We start from the raw sequence: 25,948 nt of genomic DNA, 5'->3' as shown, positions 1-25,948 counted from the left end.
TACTCAGTATCTCCGGTAACTTGAACTGTTTTGTGTCTTAGTAAGTCAATATTTACTAAGTCAAATGAATGACTTAACTGTAAATAAGCGTTTGCAATAAGCGTTTGAAAGAAAGAGTGAATTGACTTATTAAGACAAAAGAATGACATACTCAGTATCTCAAAATAATGACATACTCAGTATCTCCGGTAACTTGAACTGTTTTGTGTCTTAGTAAGTCAGTATTTACTAAGTCAAATTAATGACTTAACTGTAAGTAAGCGTTTGCAATAAGCGTTTGAAAGAAAGAGTGCGTTGACTTACTAAGACAAAAGAATGACATACTCAGTATCTCAAAATAATGACATACTCAGTATCTCCGGTAACTTGAACTGTTTTGTGTCTTAGTAAGTCAATATTTACTAAGTCAAATTAATGACTTAACTGTAAATAAACGTTTGTAATAAGCGTTTGAAAAAAAAGAGTTAAAAGTGGGGCCACATGCCTTACTTGCCAACCTTCAGACCTCCAATATTGGGAGGTGGGGGGTAGGGGGTGGGGGGGCTTGGTTGGGGGCGTGGTTATTTACAGCTAGAATTCACCAACTCGAGTATTTCATATATATATATATATATATATATATATATATATATATATATATATATATATATATATATATATATATATATATATATATATATATATATATATATTAGGGCTGCAACTAACGATTAATTTGATAATCGATTAATCTGTCGATTATTACTTCGATTACTCGATTAATAATCGGATAAAAGAGACAAACTACATTTCTATACTTTCCAGTATTTTATTGAAAAAAACAGCATACTGGCACCATACTTATTTTGATTATTGTTTCTCAGCTGTTTGTACATGTTGCAGTTTATAAGTAAAGGTTTATTTTTTTTAAAAACACTTTTTTTAAAAAAAAATTTTTTTTTTTTTTAAAAAGCCTCTGCACATGCGCATAGCATAGATCCAACGAATCGATGACTAAATTAATCGGCAACTATTTTTATAATCGATTTTAATCGATTTAATCAATTAGTTGTTGCAGCCCTAATATATATATATATATATATATATATATATATATATATATATATATATATATATATATATATATATATATATATATATATATATATATATATATATATATATATTTATTCTATTTACATAGAAAAAAAATAAATACTTGAATTTCAGTGTTCCGTTGGCTATCCATTAGATGGCAGTATTGTCCTGTTTAACTTCTCCGTTCATTGGGCAGGCAAGCTGTTTATATTGTGGGAAAGCGGACGTGAGAACAGGCTGTCCCCACTCAGTCTCAGGTCCGCATTGAGCTGGAGGGGGCGTGGCCTCCAGCTCCGGCTGAATACCGGGAGTTTGTCGGGAGAAAATCTCTGCCGGGAGGTTGTCGGGAGAGGCGCTGATTCTCCCGCTAAAAACGGGAGGGTTGGCAAGTATGCCACATGCTGACGTATGCTTCAAAGCATTCCAAAAGCACGAGTCGTATCTTTTGCCGCCGCGCCGTTACAAGACCACACCTGCGGTGCGGGGATTGACAGGCACTCCGACGCGGCGGCGGCGGCGGCACTTGAGCATCTTCCTCAGCTCCGCTCGGAAGCGGTCGTGCAGCCACGCGTAGAGGAAGGGGTTGCAGCAGGAGGAGCTCATGGCGCACAGGTGGCAGAGCAGCTGTATGAGCAGGAAGAAGCGCTTGTTGATGAGCGTGATGTCCACGTCCCGCAGCATGTTGAACACGTGGATAGGCAGCCAGCACGCGGCGAAGGCGAACACCAGGAGGGCCACCAAGCGGAAGATCTTCCTCTTCCGGGTTTGCTGGGCGGCGGCCCTCTCCTGCGTCCTGTGACCGGGGGCCACGCACTTCTTCAGTTTGACGGTGATGCACAAGTACGACACGAAGACGGCGGACAGGGGCAGGACGTAGGTGACCAGCAGGGTGCTGTAGGCGTACACCCGCCGCTCCCTCTCTTGGCCCAACCAGAACTCCTCGCAGATGGTGAAGCCCTCCTCTTTGAACTCCACGTGATAGGTGTGGCTCACCGCGGGGGCCACCAGGCCGCAGGACATCAGCCAGATGCCAGCCAGGACCAAGGCGCAGGTGGTCATAGAGGTGCGCTTCTTGAGGGGGTGCACTGTCGCGTAGAATCTGAAATAATAAGGTTATTATAGCAAGGTCAACAACCATCCAAGCATCTACTGCTAAAATGCAAGTCAAAGATCCTTTATATAACAGGAGCTCTCTGCTGTTTTTTAAGTTCTACTGCAAAAACACTTGTCAAAGAGCTTCTATATGACAGGTGTGGTTTACTGTTTTTAAGTTCTACTGCAAAATTGCTAGTCAAAGATCCTCTACGATACGAGCTGTCTGCTGTTTTTAAAGTTCTACGTCAAAAATGCTAGTCAAAGATCCTCTATATGACAGGAGCGCTCTGCCGTTTTTAAGTTCTACTGCAAAAACACGAGTCAAAGATCCTCTATATAACAGGAGGGCTCTACCGTTTTCAAGTTCTACTGCAAAAATGCTTGTCAAAGATCCTCTATATGACAGGAGCGCTCTGCTGTTTTTAAGTTCTACTGCAAAAAACGAGTGAAAGATCCTCTATATGACTGGAACGCTCTGCCGTTTTTTAAGTTCTACTGCAAAAACTCTATTCAAAGATCCTCTATATGACAGGTGCGCTCTGCTGTTTTTAAGTACTTTTGCAAAATTGCTAGTCAAAGATCCTCTATATGACAGGAGCTCTATGCTGTTTTGCAAATTATACTGCAAAAATGCTAGGCAAAGATCCTCTATATGACAGGAGCGCTCTGACGTTTTTAAGTTCTACTGCAAAAACACTTGTCAAAGATCCTCTATATGACAGGAGCGCTCTGCCGTTTTTAAGTTCCATTGCAAAATTGCTAGTCAAAGATCCTGTATATGATACGAGCTGTCTGCTGTTTTTTAAGTTCTACTGCAAAAACACTTGTCAAAGAGCTTCTATATGACAGGTGTGGTTTACTGTTTTTAAGTTCTACTGCAAAATTGCTAGTCAAAGATCCTCTACGATACGAGCTGTCTGCTGTTTTTAAAGTTCTACGTCAAAAATGCTAGTCAAAGATCCTCTATATGACAGGAGCGCTCTGCCGTTTTTAAGTTCTACTGCAAAAACACGAGTCAAAGATCCTCTATATAACAGGAGGGCTCTACCGTTTTCAAGTTCTACTGCAAAAACACGAGTCAAAGATCCTCTATATAACAGGAGGGCTCTACCGTTTTCAAGTTCTACTGCAAAAATGCTTGTCAAAGATCCTCTATATGACAGGAGCGCTCTGCTGTTTTTAAGTTCTACTGCAAAAAACGAGTGAAAGATCCTCTATATGACTGGAACGCTCTGCCGTTTTTTAAGTTCTACTGCAAAAACTCTATTCAAAGATCCTCTATATGACAGGTGCGCTCTGCTGTTTTTAAGTACTTTTGCAAAATTGCTAGTCAAAGATCCTCTATATGACAGGAGCTCTATGCTGTTTTGCAAATTATACTGCAAAAATGCTAGGCAAAGATCCTCTATATGACAGGAGCGCTCTGACGTTTTTAAGTTCTACTGCAAAAACACTTGTCAAAGATCCTCTATATGACAGGAGCGCTCTGCCGTTTTTAAGTTCCATTGCAAAATTGCTAGTCAAAGATCCTGTATATGATACGAGCTGTCTGCTGTTTTTAAAGTTCTACGGCAAAAATGTTAGTCAAAGATCCTCTTTATATGGTACGAGCTGTCTGCTGTTTTTAAAGTTCTACGGCAAAAACGCTAGTCAAAGATCCTCTATATGACAGGAGCGCTCTGCCGTTTTTAAGTTCTACTGCAAAAACACGAGTCAAAGGTCCTCTATATGACAGGAGCGCTCTGCCGTTTTTAAGTTCTACTGCAAAAACACGAGTCAAAGATCCTCTATATAACAGGAGGGCTCTACCGTTTTCAAGTTCTACTGCAAAAACGCTTGTCAAAGATCCTCTATATGACAGGAGCGCTCTGCCGTTTTTAAATTCTACTGCAAAAACGCTTGTCAAAGATCCTCTATATGACAGGAGCTCTCTGCTGTTTTGCAAATTATACTGCAAAAATGCTAGGCAAAGATCCTCTATATGACAGGAGCGCTCTGCCGTTTTTAAATTCTACTGCAAAAACGCTTGTCAAAGATCCTCCATATGACAGGAGCTCTATGCTGTTTTGTAAATTATACTGCAAAAATGCAAGTCAAAGATCCTCTACGTATATGACAGGAGCGCTCTGCCGTTTTTAAATTCTACTGCAAAAACGCTTGTCAAAGATCCTCTATATGACAGGAGCTCTATGCTGTTTTGTAAATTATACTGCAAAAATGCCAGCCAAAGATCCTCTATATGACAGGAGCGCTCTGCCGTTTTAAAGTTCTACTGCAAAAACGCGAGTCAAAGATCCTCTACATGACTGGAGTGCTTTGCCGCTTTTAAGTTCTACTGCAAAAACGCTTGTCAAAGATCCTCTGTATGACAGGAGCGCTCTGATGTTTTAAGGTCTACTGCAAAAACTCTATTCAAAGATCCTCTATATGACAGGTGCGCTCTGCTGTTTTTAAGTTCTACTGCAAAATTAGTCGTCAAAGATCCTCTATATGATACGAGCTGTCTGCTGTTTTTAAAGTTCTACGGCAAAAATGCTAGTCAAAGATCCTCTATATGACAGGAGCGCTCTGCCGTTTTTTTTAAGTTCTACTGCAAAAACACGAGTAAAACAACGTTTATATGACAGGAACCCTCTGCTGTTTTTAAGTTCTACTGCATAAACGCTAATCAAAGATCCTCTATATGACAGGAGCGCTCTGCTTTTATTTATTTTTATTTTTTTTTAAGTTCTACTACAAAATTGCCAGTCAAAGATCCTCTATATTAGCTTCATCATGCATGTGACGTGGAAGTTAAGAAAACCTGCACGGCACTTTGCAATGAAATCAGACATTTTTAGGTCCACTTCTTTTTCCACTTGTGTGACAGCTAACTGCGTCAATGAGAATCTACAGAGACGTTTATGTGGCTGCAAAATAGTCCGCTTTGAATGCCAAACTGCCATTGAAGTGGAGTGACTTACGAGATGACACGCCAGGCAATTTACGGAATATGAATATTCATGTTATTTATGCAGCCCAGCACAAAAGCATGCTTATAACTTCTAATTAGTGGACTGTATAGCTGAGCTGACAGGCAGTGGAAAGCAAGAGCAAGACTATGCAACAAAAAAAAATATTCAGAAAATTATAGACTCCATTAATATTCCATTTTGTCCACAATGACAAAAGATGTTAGCGTGTGAAAGAAGGTTATAGAAATAAATTATATTGGCTTTTTTATTGCTCGGCCTTGAGCTGAGTCGAGGATTGGCAGAAGCGTTGATTTTCATTTCCTGTTATTTATTTATTTTCAAAGAAAAACGGGACAAAAATGCCATCTTGTTAATATTTGTTCCCACTCAGAGCGAGACTAGGGGCCATCAGCGGCGGGAAGCTGACAGGCCAAATAACAGAATCCGTGAACATTGCTCCAAAGTACGGGTTTTGTGTTGATTTATATACAAAAGTAAACACTGACATGTGCTAAGGCAGTAATATATGATAAAACAAGATGGCCGCTGGAAAAGGTATCCCCTACCGATATCAATGGATTAGTAATAGCGGTACTGTATTAGTACCTTGTATGTGACGCTAGGGTAGATCTTGCTTTGGTTTTTGGCTGAGACCAGGGATCTTGGGCTTGAAAAGGTTGCTACCCACTGGGCTAGACAATTCTAAAAACGAATTAAATATACATTTCAAATACTACTTTAGGAATTTTATCTATTATCAATAAAAACCCGCGGTAATCATTCCAATAGCAATTTTGATGCATGCTTTGAATGGGTAAAAGTAGCTCCATCTGGTGGACAAATGTGGGAAAAAAATGACAAGTGTTTAAAATTGAAATGGGAACGTAAAGGAATGCAATAGTATAAATATAGGTTCAAATTAGGGCTGCAACAAGTAATCGATTAAAATCGATTATAAAAATAGTTGCCGATTAATTTAGTCATCGATTCGTTGGATCTATGCTATGCGCATGCGCAGAGGCTTTTTTTTTTTTTTTTTTTTTTTTTTTTTTTAATTTAACCTTTATTTATAAACTGCAACATGTACAAACAGCTGAGAAACAATAATCAAAATAAGTATGGTGCCAGTATGCTGTTTTTTTTCAATAAAATACTGGAAAGGATAGAAATGTAGTTTGCCTCCTTTATCCGATTATTAATCGATTAATCGAAGTAATAATCGACAGATTAATCGATTATCAAATTAATCGTTAGTTGCAGCCCTGGTTCAAATTAGAGATGTCCGATAATATCGGACTGCCGATATTATCAGCCGATAAATGCTTTAATATGTAATATCGGAAATTATCGGTTTCAAAATGATCGGTATCGGTTTCAAAAAGGAATATTTATGACTTTTTAAAACGCCGCTGTGTGCACGGACGTAGGGAGACGTACAGAGCGCCAATAAACCTTAAAGCAGGGGTGTCCAAAGTGCGGCCCGGGGGCCATTTGTGGCCCGCAGGTCATTTTTTAACGGCCCCACGGCACATTTTAAAAATACGAATGAAAAAAATTAAAAACATGATAAGTGGTATAAAAGAGCAAACAGGTGAACTGTAACAAGAAAATGTCGCAATGTATACTCTATTAACACAAAGCTGCCATGCAGGCTGTTTCTTTCTTTAAAATATAATAATGAATCAAAATCAATCATTATGAATTATTGACCTATTCAAGGCTCCAATTACGTCGCATCTGAGATATTTTTGGGGGAAAATGTTGCATATTTTGTGTTTGCCATATAAAAAACTGAGCTGTTTTTCTAAAACGAAAAACATAAACAACAATAAAACGTATAATTGACGGATAGATCTGAAGTTGATCTCGAGATTATTGTGTTAAAAGTAAACAGTTAAAAAAAAAAAATAGAATTTATTTTTCAACACTATAATTATTTGGATCCCCAATAATTTTAGTGTGATTTGTTTTTGAGTGTCTTTGCTCAAAAAATAATAATGAATTAAAATCAATGTTGTTATGAGTTATTGACCTTTTTAAGGCTCCAATTATTATATAATCTCAAATATTCCACTTGAAAATTTTATGGTGTGAAAATATTGCATATTTTGTATTTTTTCCATAAAAAAACAGGGTTTTCTTTGACAACAAGAGCATACAACTTAAATCTTTAAAACCGTTATATTGACAGATAGACCTAATGTTGCTCTAGAGCAGGGGTCACCAACCTTTTTGAAAGCAAGAGCTACTTCTTGGGTAGTGATTAATGCGAAGGGCTACCAGTTTGATACACACTTCAATAAATTGCCAGAAATAGCCAATTTGCTCAATTTACCTTTAACTCTATGTTATTATTAATAATTAATGATATTTACACTTAATTGACAGTTTAAAAGAGGAGAAAACACGAAAAAAATGACAATTAAATTTTGAAACATAGTTTATCTTCAATTTCGACTCTTTAAAATTCAAAATTCAACCGGAAAAAAAGAAGAGAAAAACTAGCTAATTCGAATCTTTTTGAAAAAATTAAAAAAACCATTTATGGAACATCATTAGTAATTTTTCCTGATTAAGATTAATTTTAGAATTTTGATGACATGTTTTAAATAGGTTAAAATCCAATCTGCACTTTGTTAGAATATATAACAAATTGGACCAAGCTATATTTCTAACAAAGACAAATCATTATTTCTTGTAGATTTTCCAGAACAAAAATGTAAAAAAAAATTCAAAAGACTTTGAAATAAGATTTAAATTTGATTTTACAGATTTTCTAGATTTGCCAGAATATTTTTTTTAAATTTTAATCATAATAAGTTTGAAGAAATATTTCACAAATATTCTTCGTCGAAAAAACAGAAGCTAAAATGAAGAATTAAATTAAAATGTATTTATTATTCTTTACAATAAAAAAATACAAAATTTACTTGAACTTTGATTTAAATTGTCAGGAAAGAAGAGGAAGGAATTTAAAAGGTAAAAAGGTATATGTGTTTAAAAATCCTAAAATCATTTTTAAGGTTGTATTTTTTCTCTAAAATTATCTTTCTGAAAGTTATAAGAAGCAAAGTAAAAAAAATAATGAATTTATTTAAACCGGTGAAGACCAAGTCTTTAAAATATTTTCTTGGATTTTCAAATTCTATTTGAGTTTTGTCTCTCTTAGAATGAAAAATGTCGGGCAAAGCGAGACCAGCTTGCTAGTAAATAAATACAATTTAAAAAATAGACGAAGCTCACTGGTAAGTGCTGCTATTTGAGCTATTTTTAGAACAGGCCAGCGGGCTACTCATCTGGTCCTTACGGGCTACCTGGTGCCCGCGGGCACCGCGTTGGTGACCCCTGATCTAGAGATTTAAAACTTGAATAATAATAAAAAATAATACTACTAAATAATGACACATTTTTTATATTTTTTTTTACCAAAACCCTTTGGGGTCCCCGGGATCAAGCCTGAGTGGAGGCCTAAATGTATATTTTTTATACATATATTGTATTGGTTTTTAAAATAAAAAATATCAAAATGGCCCCCGCTTGCTTTGATTTTTCAGTGGAAAAAGTTTGGACACCCCTGTCATAAAGGCACTGCCTTTGCGTGCCGGCCCAATCACATAATATCTACGGCTTTTCACACACACACACAAGTGAATGCAAAGCATACTTGGTCAACAGCCATACAGGTCACACTGAGGGTGACCGTATAAACAACTTTAACACTGTCAGAAATATGCGCCACACTGTGAACCCACACCAAACAAGAATGACAAACACATTTCGGGAGAACATCCGCACCGTAACACAACATAAACACAACAGAACAAATACCCAGAACCCCTTGCAGCACTAACTCTTCCGGGACGCTACAATATACACCCCCCGCTACCCCCCAACCCCGCCCAGCTCAACCTCCTCCCAAATTCCAAGCTGCTGTTTTGAGGCAAGTTAAAAAAAATAAGGCATTTTTTTCCATAACTTGAGTTGATTTATTTTGGAAAACCTTGTTACATTGTTTAATGCATCCAGCGGGGCATCACAACAAAATTAGGCATAATAATGTGTTAATTCCACGACTGGATATATCGGTATCGGTTGATATCGGTATCGGTAATTAAGAGTTGGACAATATCGGAATATCGGATATCAGCAAAAAAGCCATTATCGGACATCTGTAGTTAAAATAGTTGATGATTCTGATTCAGCTATCAGCCTCCCAGTCAAAGTGTTAACTTCCTGTGGGAGTTAAGTGTGCTGAGAGGATGTTCCCAGATGGAGGACCCCCTGCCGTGAGACCGCTGTAGCTTGGACCAGTCTTTGGTCCCCTATGGCAAAAGTAATCATCTTTCTGCAGGTTCATCAATGGAAACCTTTCTAAGGTAGTCGAGGTTGATTGTCTGGTCTGCGTATATCGGCCAAGCAGACCCCCTGCAGGGTGGATCTGAGGACCTCACTCAACCATCCCATCTATACCGTGTTCTTATCTGATGTGTCTTGGTTAGCAGGAATCCACGGCATTTACTTCTGGGATCAACTCTTTTGGATTTGACTGTGTTTTACTGTTGCTGTTTAACAATTGCTCAGTGTAGTTTTTACGGTCATTTGTTTACGGTCATTTGTTTACGGTCATTTGTTTACGGTCATTTGTTTACGGTCATTTGTTTACGGCGTTTTTTTTTGTTTTTTAAATGAATCAGTCCAACAAAATAACACACAATAATACCATAATAACACAATTCCAAAATCAAAACCAGCCACATTCAGAATAGCAATCAACAGAGCAATTGAGAGGACACACAAACATGACACAAAATGGTCAGCTGCTCCCTCGTCAAACTTCATTCTAGATCAGGGGTCACCAACCTTTTTGAAACCAAGAGCTACTTCTTGGGTAGTGATTAATGCGAAGGGCTACCAGTTTGATACACACTTAAATAAATTGCCAGAAATAGCCAATTTGCTCTATTTACCTTTAACTCTATGTTATTATTAATAATTAATGATATTTACACTTAATTGAACGGTTTAAAAGAGGAGAAAACATGAAAATAATGACAATTAGATTTTGAAACATAGTTTATCTTCAATTTCGACTCTTTAAAATTCAAAATTCAACCGAAAAAAAGAAGAGAAAAACTTTAAAAAAAATAATTTATGGAACATCATTAGTAATTTTTCCTGATTAAGATTAATTTTAGAATTTTGATGACATGTTTTAAATAGGTTAAAATCCAATCTACACTTTGTTAGAATATATAACAAATTGGACCAAGCTATATTTCTAACAAAGACAAATCATTATTTCTTCTAGATTTTCCAAAACAAACATTTTAAAATAAATTCAAAAGACTTTGAAATAAGATTTAAATTTGATTCTACAGATTTTCTAGATTTGCCAGAATATTTTTTTTGAATTTTAATCATAATAAGTTTGAAGAAATATTTCACAAATATTCTTCGTCGAAAAAACAGAAGCTAAAATGAAGAATTAAATTAAAATGTATTTATTATTCTTTACAATAAAAAAATAAAAAATTTACTTGAACTTTGATTTAAATTGTCAGGAAAGAAGAGGAAGGAATTTAAAAGGTAAAAAGGTATATGTGTTTAAAAATCCTAAAATCATTTTTAAGGTTGTCTTTTTTCTCTAAAATTGTCTTTCTGAAAGTTATAAGAAGCAAAGTAAAAAAATGAATGAATTTATTTAAACAAGTGAAGACCAAGTCTTTAAAATATTTTCTTGGATTTTCAAATTCTATTTGAGTTTTGTCTCTCTTAGAATTAAAAATGTCGGGCAAAGCGAGACCAGCTTGCTAGTAAATAAATAAAATTCAAAAAATAGAGGCAGCTCACTGGTAAGTGCTGCTATTTGAGCTATTTTTAGAACAGGCCGGCGGGCTACTCATCTGGTCCTTACGGGCTACCTGGTGCCTGTTCTAGATCATAAAGTTGGTATAGGTATACTTACCTACTACCTATACCTACTCTGTGGCCTAGAGGTTAGAGTGTCCGCCCTGAGATCGGTAGGTTGTGAGTTCAAACACTGATGACATCTATTAAGCAGACGAGAAGCAAGTAATCATGCAGAGTAAAATTTTGCTCAATTGAGGAGAGATGTGTTTTGGGCTGTACTCTAGTTCCAGATCCAAACTACGCTCTAAAGTCTAGCTTCCTCTATTTATTTGGGAGGTGCCTGGTTACATCACTGAAGCTGTCGCTGAGGGAAGGGGGTAATCTCGACAGCTCCAGTTATAGACACGATGTATGATTGTACAAATATGCAAATGTGCTGACAGTCTTGATATCGCCTTGTCTCTGCTCTGTCTGCGTCACGGTACTCGATGTTCGGCCTTGGCAGTCGGCAGGCCGATTCTGGAAACAAAGCACTGATACGAGACTGGCTTGCAATCTTTTGGATTGCCAGCTTTGCACAGACAAAGAAAAATACCACTTCAGCACAATTGATAGTAACTATAGCAACGGCCCTTAAGCATAAGTGTGGTGTGATAATATATACATAATTATTCTAACACAGTGTCATACCAAAGACTATAAAAACGGGACCCATTACCTCCCTACTTGGCACTCAGCATCAAGGGTTGGAATTGGGGATTAAATCACCAAAAATTATTCCCGGGCGTGGCCACCGCTGCTGCTCACTGCTCCCCTCACCTCCCAAGGGGTGGAACAAGGGGATGGGTCAAATGCAGAGGACAAATTTCACCACACCTAGTGTGTGTGTGTGTGTGACAATCTTTGGTACTTTAACTTAACTTTACTTTGACAGCCAATTTAGACATGACGAGAATGACACGAAAAGACGCTTGGCTACCCCCCCACCCCCCTTTTCTTCGCGAGGGTTATGAGTCATTCTTGAACTAAATGGGAGTATATGAACATCCCAACAGTCCGCAGACCTTGTACAGTAAGTGATGTTTTAATATGTTTGTTGACTGTTGTGGTGCGTTTTTGAGATGAATGTGCCACCTATGCGTCATTAAAATGAGTTATTATAAATGTGCCCGTTACTACATGACATATATTCTTACATCATGTATATAAAAACTTAATGGAGGTGTTTGAATGTTTTTTTAAGGGCGTTCTAGGCGGAATTGCACAGCTCCATAGTCTGCATTGTAAGCAAACTTTTGTTCGCATTTATTTAATATTTAGAATGCAAAAAAACGTCCATCGGCATGTCTCTAATTTGATTGCGAACAATAGGCAAAATTCCAAAAAAAAGTGCAGTTCCCCAAATTTTGATTAATGATCAATCATTAAAAATGTAATTAATACCTCTAAAGGCTTAGTGGCCACATGCGTGGACAGCACCTTTTAGCTCGTATTTCCAAAATGGTGTACACTACTGAATTGGGGTCTTATGGCCGCTCATGTGGACACTTATACTGCCATCTGATGGTGTCAGAAGAGTATAACATACAATGGAATTTGGAGAGAAAAAAAGTGTAAAAATAAGAATTAGCATGTCACTAAACATGAAGTACACGTTTGTGTACTTATGGACTAAGTACATCATATCAAAAGATGATTCTTAGTTTTTGTTCTACAAACCCCGTTTCCATATGAGTTGGGAAATTGTGTTAAATGTAAATATAAACGGAATAGGCATGGGTAACTTACACATCTGTGAAGGCACCATTGATGCTGAAAGGTACATACAGGTTTTGGAGCAACATATGCTGCCATCTAAGCGCCGTCTTTTTCATGGACGCCCCTGCTTATTTCAGCAAGACAATGCTAAGCCACATTCAGCACGTGTTACAACAGCGTGGCTTCGTAAAAAAAAGAGTGCGGGTACTTTCCTGGCCCGCCTGCAGTCCAGACCTGTCTCCCGTCGAAAATGTGTGGCGCATTATGAAGCGTAAAATACGACAGCGGACTGTTGAACGACTGAAGCTCTACATAAAACAAGAATGGGAAAGAATTCCACTTTCAAAGCTTCAACAATTAGTTTCCTCAGTTCCCAATCGTTTATTGAGTGTTGTTAAAAGAAAAGGTGATGTAACACAGTGGTGAACATGCCCTTTCACAACTACTTTGGCACGTGTTGCAGCCATGAAATTCTAAGTTACCGTGTTTCCTTGAATAGCCGCAGGGGCGCTAATTAATTTAAAACCTCCTGTCACTCCGGCGCTTACCAGAAGCCTGCGGGATGGCCAAGCATGCGCTAATTATTTTAAAACCTCTTCTCACTCCGGCGCTTACCTTATCATAAAAAGCACATTTAATTAAAAAAACCTTATTATTGTCTTACCTTTAGGTATAAATGAGTCCATGCCAGCTCCTTTTGAAGAAAAGCATCGATATAGAAGTCTTCCTTATCTTTCTTCAGTTTTAAAAGTCTCTGTGTTGATTGAGATCTTCCTTTTAAGTATTACCTCCTGCTTCGATTGAAAGTCCAGTTTAGAAAACTGTTTTATTTTAGATATGTAATCCTCCATGGTAAAAGTCCAAGCAAACAATGGCTGCGCACTCTTGCTGCCGGTTGTCTTCTTCTGCAGTACCAGCAGTCGCAAGAAGGATCACTAGCGCCCTCTACCACCAGGAGGCGGGAGTCATTTAATGACTCATATTTGACCCGGCGGAAGTGCCAAGCATGCGCTAATTATTTTGCAAAACGAGTTTGACCCGGCTGTAATTCGAGGCATGCGAATACCATATTCCCGGCGCCATTTTAAGGAAATACGGTAATTATTTTTTGCAAAAAAAATAAATAAAGTTTATCAGTTTAAATATCAAATATGTTGTCTTTGTAGTGCATTCAATTGAATATGGGTTGAAAAGGATTTGCACATCATTGTATTTAGGGATGTCCGATAATGGCTTTTTGCCGATATCCGATATGCCGATATTGTCCAACTCTTTAATTACAGATACCGATATCAACCGATACCGATATCAACCGATATATACAGTCGTGGAATTAACACATTATTATGCCTAATTTGGACAACCAGGTATGGTGAAGATAAGGTACTTTTTAAAAAAATGAATCAAATAAAATAAGATAAATAAATTAACATTTTCTTGAATAAAAAAGAAAGTAAAACAATATAAAAACAGTTACATAGAAACTAGTAATTAATGAAAATGAGTAAAATTAACTGTTAAAGGTTAGTACTATTAGTGGACCAGCAGCACGCACAATCATGTGTGCTTACGGACTGTATCCCTTGCAGACTGTATTGATATATATTGATATATAATGTAGGAAGCAGAATATTAATAACAGAAAGAAACAACCCTTTTGTGTGAATGAGTGTAAATGGGGGGAGGGAGGTTTTTTGGGTTGGTGCACTAATTGTAAGTGTATTTTGTGTTTTTTTGTGGATTTAATAAAAAAATAAAATAAAATAAAAATTTAAAAAACGATACTGATAATAAAAAAAACGATACCGATAATTTCCGATATTACATTTTAACGCATTTATCGGCCGATAATATCGGCAGACCGATATTATCGGACATCTCTAATTGTATTCGGTTTATATTTACATCTGACACAATTTCCCAACTCATATGGAAACAGGGTTTGTAATTAGGGTCCAATAAGCCCAAATAGCAAAGAGAAATAAAAAATAAAAAAAACATGTAAAAAAACAATTTGGGCCTTAAGAGGTTAATCTGATTTAAAAATAATAATAATTTGACTGCACCAATTTTTGCTTGCAACCTAAAGCATAACAATGTGCTTATCTCAAAACACTCTTAAGTTGAGGTACGGCTGCACCCTGGAACTCATTAGTGGAGGACAGCCCTTGTTAAAAATGACATTTTCAACGGGACATTTTGGTGAGGAGGAATTTAACGCTGGACTTTTTGTGTCGTGTTGACATTTGAGGCTAATCTGAATGGGAAATGTATTCAACCTGCAACCAAAATGGCTTGAAAATAAACGGAATAAGGCACTCCCCTCCAGGAAATTGCGATGTTTCAAACAAATTCCCCAAAAAACAGCCTGCATGGCAGCTTTGTGTCAACATTGCAACTTTTTCTTTTTCACCTCATTACACTTTTTTTAAATGTTTTTTGAAATTTTTGCAATATTATAAATTTTGAAATTTTTGCAGAATGTGTGGCGGGCTGCGGGCCGCACTTTGGACACCCCTGTTCTAACCCAAGGACTTCAAAGTGGACAGATGGCAGGATCTGCCCAATTTCCAGACGAACTCTTTTTGAAGTATTTTACAAACTCTCTTTGAACTGTTTTATGGAACTCTTTTTGAACTATTTTACGACGTCTTCTTTTGAACTATTCTGTAACCAAAGGCAACGCTGTTTACGACCCACTTCCCTCTGGAAGTGGAAGCGGTGGTTGGAGAAAGTCAAATAAAGAAGGAGGAGTGCAAATATTTGGCAGAGCGTGCTGGAGATTGTAGAAGGATACAATGTCCGGGCGACTCCTCAATTTATTGAGTCCAAATTGAATTCTGTCTCTGTTTAATTCTTTGCCTCTAGTCTTGTTTAATAGATGTCATCAGTGTTTGAACCTGACACGCATTATAGTCCGAAAAAGACGGTACGAATGGCAAACCGAGGCGAAGTGGACCACGCCTGGAGTCACCCACCTGTCCACAGCAATGGCGGTGAGCGTGAAGACCGACACGTAGACGGTGACGGGCTGGATGAGGAAGACCAGGTAGCACACGAAGCGTCCGAAGACCCAGCCGTGGGGGTTGAAGGCGTAGGCCAGCGTGAAGGGCACGCACGCCACGCACATCAGCATGTCGGAGAAGGCCAGGTTGCCGATGAAGAAGTTGGTGACGTTGTGCATCTTGCGCGCCCGGCAGATGACGTAGAGGAGCAGGTAGTTGCCGAAGACGCCCACCAGCACCACCAGCACGTAGCAGGGGATGATGAGGGGCTTGAACGTCTGCAGCAGGGCCACGTCGGCGAACTGGGAGCTGCGGTTGTCGGCGGCGTTGCCGTGCACCGCCACCTCGTAGATGACTTTGTGCACGCTCGCCAACACGTCGCTGTGGTTGGCATCCATTCCAGCCTGTTGATGGGAGAGAAGTCATTTGAACAAACCCCATTAGTGACCAATACACCCTTGCTGGTATTCACTTTTATCCCCAGCTCCTACGCTCTAAAGAACAGAACGCATTTACGCTTCATACCCACAATGTATAGGCTAAGTGTCATTTTCGCAAATGTCAGCCGGCGTTGCGTCAACAAGCTGCAAGTGTTTTTAAAAACGGATCCATAAAGGGGCAATTATGCATCACAGTGGAATACTTTTGTCTGTACTGTATAGAGCAGGGGTCACCAACGTGGTGCCCGCGGGCACCAGGTAGCCCGTAAGGAGCAGATGAGTAGCCCGCTGGCCTGTTCTAAAAATAGCTCAAATAGCAGCACTTACCAGTGAGCTGCCTCTATTTTTTAAATTGTATTTATTTACTAACAAGCTGGTCTCGCTTTGCCCGACATTTTTCATTCTAAGAGAGACAAAACTCAAATAGAATTTGAAAATCCAAGAAAATATTTTAAAGACTTGGTCTTCTTTTGTTTAAATAAATTCATTATTTTTTTTACTTTGCTTCTTATAAATTTCAGAAAGACAATTTTAGAGAAAAAATACAACCTTAAAAATGATTTTAGGATTTTTAAACACATATACCTTTTTACCTTTTAAATTCCTTCCTCTTCTTTCCTGACAATTTAAATCAATGTTCAAGTAAATTTATTTTTTTTATTGTAAAGAATAATAAATACATTTTAATTTAATTCTTCATTTTAGCTTCTGTTTTTTCGACAAAGAATATTTGTGAAATATTTCTTCAAACTTATTATGATTAAAATTCAAAAAAAATATTCTGGCAAATCCAGAAAATCTGTAGAATCAAATTTAAATCTTATTTCAAAGTCTTTTGAATTTCTTTTAAAATTTTTGTTCTGGAAAATCTAGAAGAAATAATGATTTGTCTTTGTTAGAAATATAGCTTGGTCCAATTTGTTATATATTCTAACAAAGTGCAGATTGGATTTTAACCAATTTAAAACATGTCATCAAAATTCTAAAATTAATCTTAATCAGGAAAAATTACTAATGATGTTCCATAAATTCTTTTTTTAATTTTTTCAAAAAGATTCGAATTAGCTAGTTTTTCTCTTCTTTTTTTCGGTTGAATTTTGAATTTTGAAGAGTCGAAATTGAAGATAAACTATGTTTCAAAATGTAATTGTCATTTTTTTCGTGTTTTCTCCTCTTTTAAACCGTTCAATTAAGTGTAAATATCATTAATTATTAATAATAACATAGAGTTAAAGGTAAATTGAGCAAATTGGCTATTTCTGGCAATTTATTTAAGTGTGTATCAAACTGGTAGCCCTTCCCATTAATCACTACCCAAGAAGTAGCTCTTGCTTTCAAAAAGGTTGGTGACCCCTGGTATAGAGATGTCCGATAATATCGGACTGCTAATATTATCGGCCGATAAATGCTTTAAAATGTAACATCAAAAATGATCGGTATCGGTTTCAAAATGATCGGTATCTGTTTCAAAAAGAAAAATGTATGACTTTTTAAAACGCCGCTGTGTACACGGACGTAAGGAGAAGTACAGAGCGGCAATAAACCTTAAAGGCACTGCCTTTGCGTGCCGGCCCAGTCACATAATATCTACGGCTTTTCACACACACAAGTGAATGCAAAGCATACTTGGTCAACAGCCATACAGGTCACACTGAGGGTGGACGTATAAACAACTTTAACACTGTTACAAATTTGCGCCACACTGTGAACCCACACCAAACAAGAATGACAAACACATTTCGGGAGAACATCCGCACCGTAACACAACAGAACAAATACCCAGAACCCCTTGCAGCACTAACTCTTCTGGGACGCTACAATATACACCCCCCGCTACCCCCTAATAATAATAATATATTTTATTTGTAAAAAGCACTTTACATTGAGTAAACAACCTCAAAGTGCTACAGTGTATTAAAAAAAATAAAAAGATAATTAAAAATTTAAAAAAATAAAAACTAGAACAGCCATATAGCTAAAACTAGTATGCCTATATCTAAAAAAAAAAAGGCTTTTTTAAAAGAAGGGTTTTTAAGCCTTTTTTTAAAAGCATCCACAGTCTGTGGTGCCCTCAGGTGGTCAGGGAAAGCATTCCACAGACTGGGAGCGGCGGAGCAGAAAGCCCGGTCTCCCATTGTTTGTAGCTTTGTCCTCGGAGGTTGGAGGAGGTTAGCCTGTCCGGAGCGGAGGTGTCGTGTGGAGGATTTGGGGGTGAGTAGTTCTTTGAGGTAAAGGGGGGCATTTCCATGGAGGCACTGGTGGGTTAGTATTTGATGCCTGCAACATGTTTCAAAAAAGCTGGCACAAGTGGCAAAAAAGACTGAGAAAGTTGAGGAATGCTCATCAAACACTTATTTGGAACATCCCACAGGTGAACAGGCTAATTGGGAACAGGTGGGTGCCATGATTGGGTATAAAAGTACATTCCATGAAATGCTCAGTCATTCACAAACAAGGGTGGGGCGAGGGTCACCACTTTGTCAACAAATGCGTGAGCAAATTGTTGAACAGTTTAAGAACAACATTTCTCAACCAGTTATTGCAAGGAATTTAGTGATTTCACCATCTACGCTCCGTAATATCATCTAAAGGTTCAGAGAATCTGGAGAAATCACTGCACCCAAGGCCGTGACCCTCGACCCCTCAGGCGGTACCGCATCAAAAAGCGACATCCGTGTGTAAAGGATATCGCCGCATGGGCTCAGGAACACTTCAGAAAACCACTGTCAGTAACTACAGTTGGTCGCTACATCTGTAAGAGGAAGGTGAAACTCTACTATGCAAAGCGAAAGCCATTTATCAACAACACCCAGAAACGCCGCCGGCTTCGCTGGGCCCGAGGTCATCTAAGATGGACTGATGCAAATTTGTTTTTGGCAAATGTGGACGTCGTGTCCTCCGGACCAAAGAGAAAAAGAACCATCCGGACTGTTCTAGGCGCAAAGTTGAAAAGCCAGCATCTGTGATGGCAGCTCAATCTCCAGAATGATATCTTAGAATTGATGGTGTTTTTATAGCATATTAGTATAAATAGGAAAAATAGTGTCACTGCCTTTTTACAGTTAAATTCTGGCAACGGAGCGGCCAGTTTGTACCGTAAAATCGATGGTTGTTGTTATTTTTGCAGTGTATTACTGCCAGATACATAGTTACTCACAATGAAGAAATGACACTCACAAATTAAACAGACGTGTACAACTCAACAAATATGAACTAAGGCTAGCCAATGATTTTTAGTCAGATTAAAAAATATATAAATTAGGGCTATTAAAGGATTTTTAGTCAGATTAAAAAATATGTAAATTTGTGCTATCCAATGATTTTTAGTCAGATTAAAAAATATATACATTTGGGTTATCTAATTATTTTTAATCAGATTTAAAAATATATAAATTAGGGCTATCTAATGATTTTTAATCAGATTAAAAAATATATAAATTAGGGCTATTAAAGGATTTTTTGTCAGATTAAAATATATATAAATTATGGCTATTAAATTATTTTTAGTCAGAATAATAAATATATAAATTAGGGTTATCCAATTATTTTTAATCAGATTAAAAAATATATAAATTAAGGCTATCCAAAGATTTTTAGTCAGATTAAAAAATATATAAATTTGGGTTATCCAATTATTTTTCATCAGATTAAAACATATATAAATTAGGGCTATCTAAGGATTTTTAATCAGATTAAAATATATATAAATTAGGGCTATTAAAGGATTTTTAGTCAGATTAAAATATATATAAATTATGGCTATTAAATGATTTTAGTCAGAATAATAAATATATAAATTAGGGCTATCCAAGGATTTTTAGTCAGATTAAAAAAATATATAAATTAGTGTTATCCAATTATTTTTAATCAGATTAAAAAATATATAAATTAGGGCTATCCAAGGATTTTTAGTCAGATTAAAAAATATATAAATTTGGGTTATCCAATTATTTTTCATCAGATTAAAACATATATAAATTAGGGCTATCTAATGATTTTTAATCAGATTAAAAAATATATAAATTAGGGCTATTAAATGATTTTTAGTCCGATTAAAAAATATATAAATTAGGGATATTAAAGGATTTTTAGTCAGATTAAAATATATATAAATTATGGCTATTAAATGATTTTTAGTCAGAATAATAAATATATAAATTAGGGCTATCCAAGGATTTTTAGTCAGATTAAAAATATATATAAATTAGGGTTATCCAATTATTTTTAATCAGATTTAAAAATATATAAATTAGGGCTATCCAAGGATTTTAAAGCAGATTAAAATATATATAAATGTGGGTTATCCAATGATTTTTAATCAGATTAAAAAATATATAAATTGGGGCTATCTAATAACCTTCGTTTTTTTACATATTTTTAATGATATGTTTTGTAAAAACTAAAAACCCTAAATACTTTTTTTTCCTTCTATACAATTTTGATTACATTTTGGTGTTTAAAGAAAAATACTTAGTTTTTTAGATAATTTGTTTTTTTTTATGCAATAAACAAAAATCCTAAAAACTTTAATACATTTTTGGATCATTTTTAAATGCCATTTTTTTGTGCAGAAAAAAACAAAATAAACAACTTTCTACTTTTTTTTTTACTACGGATTTTCTTTACTTCCGATATATTTTTGAAATAATATTTCTGAAATAAATAATTTTAAATAACTTTGGTCATTGTCTAATGAAAAATAGTATATATAATGTAAAGTGTGTACATTTTGTATGTACAATTTTTTTTTTAATTGAAAAAAGAAAGCACGGACTGTGTTTTTAAACATATTTTTCTAAATATTATTTGTAAAAAAAAATAAAAAGACTTCAACATTTTTTTGTAGATATTTTTATATTTGTGTGTATGGGGAAAAAAATAACCTTCGTTTTTTATATATTTTTAATGATATATTTTGTAAAAACTAAAAACCCTAAATACTTTTTTTTCCTTCTATACAATTTTGATTACATTTTGGTGTTTAAAGAAAAATACTTAGTTTTTTAGATAATTTGTTTTTTTTATGCAATAAACAAAAATCCTAAAAACTTTAATACATTTTTGGATCATTTTTAATTGCCATTTTTTTGTGCAGAAAAAAACAAAATAAACAACTTTCTGCTTTTTTTTTTACTACGGATTTTCTTTACTTCCGAGATATTTTTGAAATAATATTTCGGAAATAAATCATTTTAAATAACTTTGGTCATTGTCTAATGAAAAATAGTATATACAATGTGAAGTATGCACATTTTGTATGTACAATTTTTTTTATTGAAAAAAGAACCCACGGACTGTGTTTTTAAACATAGTTTTCTAAATATTATTTGTAAAAAAAGAAATGTTTATATATTATATTTTTATATTTTTGTGTATAGAAAAAAAAACAGTTTTTTTAGATATTTGTAATAATATATTTTGTAAGAACAAAAAAACCCTAAATACTTTTTTTTCCTTCTATACAATTTTGATTACATTTTTGTGTTTAACAAAAAAAAAACTTTGTGTTTTAGATCATTTGGTTTTTTTTATGCAATAAACAAAAATCTTAAAAACGTTATTACATTTTTGGATCATTTTTAAATGTCATTTAATTTAAATAACAAAAAGAACACATTTCTACATTATCTTTACTACAGATTTTCTTTATTGCTGAGATATTTTTTCCTAACATTCTTGGGTAAAACAAAAAACATGGATACTTTTAGATACTTTTTTGTGATTTTTTTTTGTTAAAGAACTACAAATAATCAGAGTATTTGTACAATTCTTATTGGACAATATTAAAATACGATAAGTAATTAAATAATATTACATGAAATACATATGTATATAATATTTAGCAAACTATTTTGAAGCTGTCTTGCAGCATTACTAGTTTTATTTATTTTATTTATTTTTTATATGACTAGTTTTAGTACTAATCCCTGCAGACAACGTTTAAACCCCAACAGTAATGCTTTTATTTGTTACATTAATAAAACATGGCATGTTTACACTTGCACAATTCAACATGTCCAAAAAGGAGGAGAAAGAAGCAGAGTTCAATTACAGCAATTACTGGTAGTTTTCAAATATTGAAGTCAAGTGAAAAAAGAAAAAAGGGTGTATTCTGAGCTAAAAAAAAAGGGCAGCACTTTGCAACTTACCTTTATTTGGCACGAAGAACGGACCTTCCTCTTCTGTGTGTTCCTCTGCCGTCTGTGGTTGAGAGCGAGAAGGAGGGGAGCCTGCAGGAGGGAGGGAGGAAAAGGAAGAAATCCATGGGAATGGCAGCTCGCCAATGAGAAGATAGGATCGCTGAAGATTAATGGACGCACACCACCTTCATCTTCAAGCGTTGGTGGTCAGCACGGTGAGACGTGTGGCGTGAAGATGCAACACTTGCTGCTGACCTCTTGTTCCATCTTGTCTACACGGCTTTGCTGGCTCACAAAAGCCTGTGTGTGTGTGTGTGTGTGTGGATATGTATATATCTGTATGTATATATATATATATATATATATATATATATATATATATGGATGTCCGATAATGGCTTTTTGCCGATATCCGATATTCCGATATTGTCCAACTCTTAATTACCGATACCGATATCAACCGATACCGCTATATACAGTCGTGGAATTAACACATTATTATGCCTAATTTGGACAACCAGGTATAGTGAAGATAAGGTCCTTTTTTTAAAAACTAATAAAATAAAATAATATAAATAAATTAAAAACATTTTCTTAATAAAAAAAGAAAGTAAAACAATATAAAAACAGTTACATAGAAACTAGTAATGAATGAAAATGAGTAAAATGAACTATTAAAGGTTAGTACAAGTATCCCTTGCAGACTGTATTGATATATATTGATATATAATGTAGGAACCAGAATATTAATAACAGAAAGAAACAACCCTTTTGTGTGAATGAGTGTGAATGGGGGAGGGAGGTTTTTTGGGTTGGTGCACTAATTGTAAGTGTATCTTGTGTTTTTTATGTTGATTTAATCAATTAAAAAAAATTAATTAAAAAAACGATACCGATAATATAAAAACCGATACCGATAATTTCCGATATTACATTTTAAAGCATTTATCGGCCGATAATATCGGCCTGCCGACATCTCCAATATATATATGTGTGTATATCAATATATACCGTATTTTCCGCACTATAAGGCGCACCGGATTATAAGGCGCACCTTCAATGAATGGCCTATTATAAAACTTGGTTCATATATAAGGCGCGCCGCATTATAAGGCACATAGAATAGACGCTACAGTAGAGGCTGGGGTCACGTTGTGCGTCCCGTAGTTGCGAGACCTGTTGTGGCTCAATATCGGTCCATATATAAGGCGCACCGGATTATAAGGCGCACTGTCAGCTTTTGAGAAAATTGGAGGTTTTTAGGTGCGCCTTATAGTGCGGAAAATACGATATATATTAGAGATGTCCGATATAATCGGCCGATAAATGCTTTAAAATGTAATATCGGAAATTATCGGTATCGTTTTTTTTATCATCAGTATCGTTTTTTGGGGGTTTTTTTAAATTTATTTTTTAATTAAATCAACATAAAAAACACAAGATACACTTACAATTAGTGCACCAACCCAAAAAACCTAACTCCCCCATTTACACTCATTCACACAAAAGTGTTGTTTCCTTCTGTTATTAATATTCTGGTTCCTACATTATATATCAATATATATCAATACAGTCTGCAAGGGATACAGTCTGTAAGCACACATGATTGTGCGTGCTGCTGGTCCACTAATAGTACTAACCTTTAACAGTTAATTTTACTCATTTTCATTAATTACTAGTTTCTATGTAACTGTTTTTATATTGTTTTACTTTCTTTTTTATTCAAGAAAATGCTTTTAATTTATTTATCTTATTTTATTTAATTAATTGTTTTAAAAAGGACCTTATCTTCACCATACCTGGTTGTCCAAATTAGGCATAATAATGTGTTAATTCCACGACTGTATATATCGATATCGGTAATTAAAGAGTTGGACTATATCGGAATATCGGATATCGGCAAAAAGCCATTATCGGACATCCCTAGTATATATATATATATATATATATATATATATATATGTGTGTGTGTGTATATAAAAGTTTAGACCCCACTGTCAAAGGACAAAAGCTGTCTTCGATCCTGCCAAGCAAAAAGGCTTGTAAAACTCCATCGTGTAGGATGGGAAGCGACATGAAGGCGTCTGTTTCTTTGACGTATTGCAATCCACAGGAAGATTTTGTCTTTGACCCGAGATCTACAAAGCGGAGATGTCCATTTCTCAGATGATGCAATTGTTGATGACTGAGGTGCTGATATCAACCAAACCTAACCCCACTCCAACCTCTACCCCCCCTCCCTCCACATCCCACCCCCCAGATTGTAAATAATGTAAATAATTCAATGTATATACTCTGATGATTAATTTATGTGATGACTGTATTATGCTGATATTTGTACCATGAATTGATTAACCCCGACTTAAACAAGTTGAAAAACTTATTGGGGTGTTACCATTTAGTGGTCAATTGTACGGAATATGTACTGTACTGTGCAATCTACTAATAAAAGTTTCAATCAATCAGTCAATCAAAGAGGAAGCAGGACCTGACTCCACTCCAGCCACCTTTTTCTTTGAACTGTTTTGTGACCAAAGGCAGCGGCTGTTTACGACCCCCCTCCCTTTAGAAACAGCTGTTGCCATGTAATCAGGGAAAGTCCAAATAAAAGAGGAGGCGTACAACCTTTTCGTCAGAGCTTGGTGGGACACCTGTACGAGGGTACAGTGTCTACGCGTTTCTCCTCATTGAGCCAAATTCAATTCTGTCTCTGTTTAATTCCTTGCTTCTTGTCTTGTTTAATAGATGTCATCAGTGTTTGAACCTGACACACACCTTCTCCTCATTCAATGGGTTTTCTTTTATTTTCATGACTATTTACATTGTAGATTGTCACTGAAGGCATCAAAACTATGACTGAACACATGTGGAGTTATGTACTTAACAAAAAGAAGATAAATGGTAAATGGGTTATACTTGTATAGCGCTTTTCTACCTTCAAGGTACTCAAAGCGCTTTGACACTATTTCCACATTCACCCATTCACACACACTGATGGCGGGAGCTGCCATGCAAGGCCCTAACCATCACCACCAGGGGAAAGGGGGAAGTGTCCTGCTCAAGGACACAACGAGGTTGGTAGAAGGTGGGGGATCGAACCAGGAACCCTCAGGTTGCTGGCACGGCCACTCTAATGGATGTATGGATTTAGCAATGTTTCCTCATGTTCTCATACCCTCTGTAGTTCCACTATAGCGTGTGCAATCACAATAAAAACATCTCCTCTTATCTTACACAATACGTCGGGTTCAACTTGCCGTCCTCGACCCTCTTCTCACCACTTTTCTATTTCCTATCATACACTATGTTGCCAAAAGTATTGGGCCGCCCATCCAAATGACGAGAACCAGGTGTCCTAATCACAGGCGTGTACAATCAAGCACTTAGGCACGGAGGCTGTTTCTACAAACATTTGTGAAAGAACGGGCCGCTTTCAGTGATTTCCAGCGTGGACCTGCCCATAGGATGCCACCTGTGCAGCAAATCCAGTCGTTAAAATTTCCTCGCTCCTAAATATCCCAAAATCAACTTTATGACAAGAAAAGTGAAGAGTTTGGGAACAACAGCAACCAAGTGGTAGGCCACGTGAACTGGCAGAGAGGTCAGCATAGTGCAAAGACTTTCTGCAC

General features: G+C 36.0%; 2 protein-coding genes across 2 annotated transcripts in view; one reads left to right on the top strand and one right to left on the bottom strand.

Annotated features, from left to right (window-relative positions):
* Window positions 1–15,522, top strand: part of brf2 (BRF2 RNA polymerase III transcription initiation factor subunit) — a 38,931-nt gene extending 23,409 nt beyond the window's left edge. Inside the window, exon 5 of the mRNA XM_062030967.1 lies at window positions 15,215–15,522. The gene's annotated coding sequence lies outside the window, so the exon portion shown is untranslated. The remainder of the gene's footprint in view (window positions 1–15,214) is intronic.
* Window positions 1,537–22,482, bottom strand: prlhr2b (prolactin releasing hormone receptor 2b). The gene is made up of 3 exons (XM_062030970.1): window positions 22,329–22,482; window positions 15,713–16,143; window positions 1,537–2,176 (listed from the first exon to the last, which is right to left on the bottom strand). Exons 2-3 carry the CDS (start codon window positions 16,135–16,137, stop codon window positions 1,537–1,539), a joined length of 1,065 nt encoding a protein of 354 aa, XP_061886954.1. The 5' UTR covers window positions 16,138–16,143; window positions 22,329–22,482.
* Window positions 22,483–25,948: the final 3,466 nt, after the last annotated feature.

This window comes from Entelurus aequoreus, linkage group LG21, assembly GCF_033978785.1.
Source record: "Entelurus aequoreus isolate RoL-2023_Sb linkage group LG21, RoL_Eaeq_v1.1, whole genome shotgun sequence".
Lineage (NCBI taxonomy): Eukaryota > Metazoa > Chordata > Actinopteri > Syngnathiformes > Syngnathidae > Entelurus > Entelurus aequoreus.
Note: the sequence above shows the minus strand (reverse complement) of the source record. Positions and strands in the feature narration are given on the sequence as shown.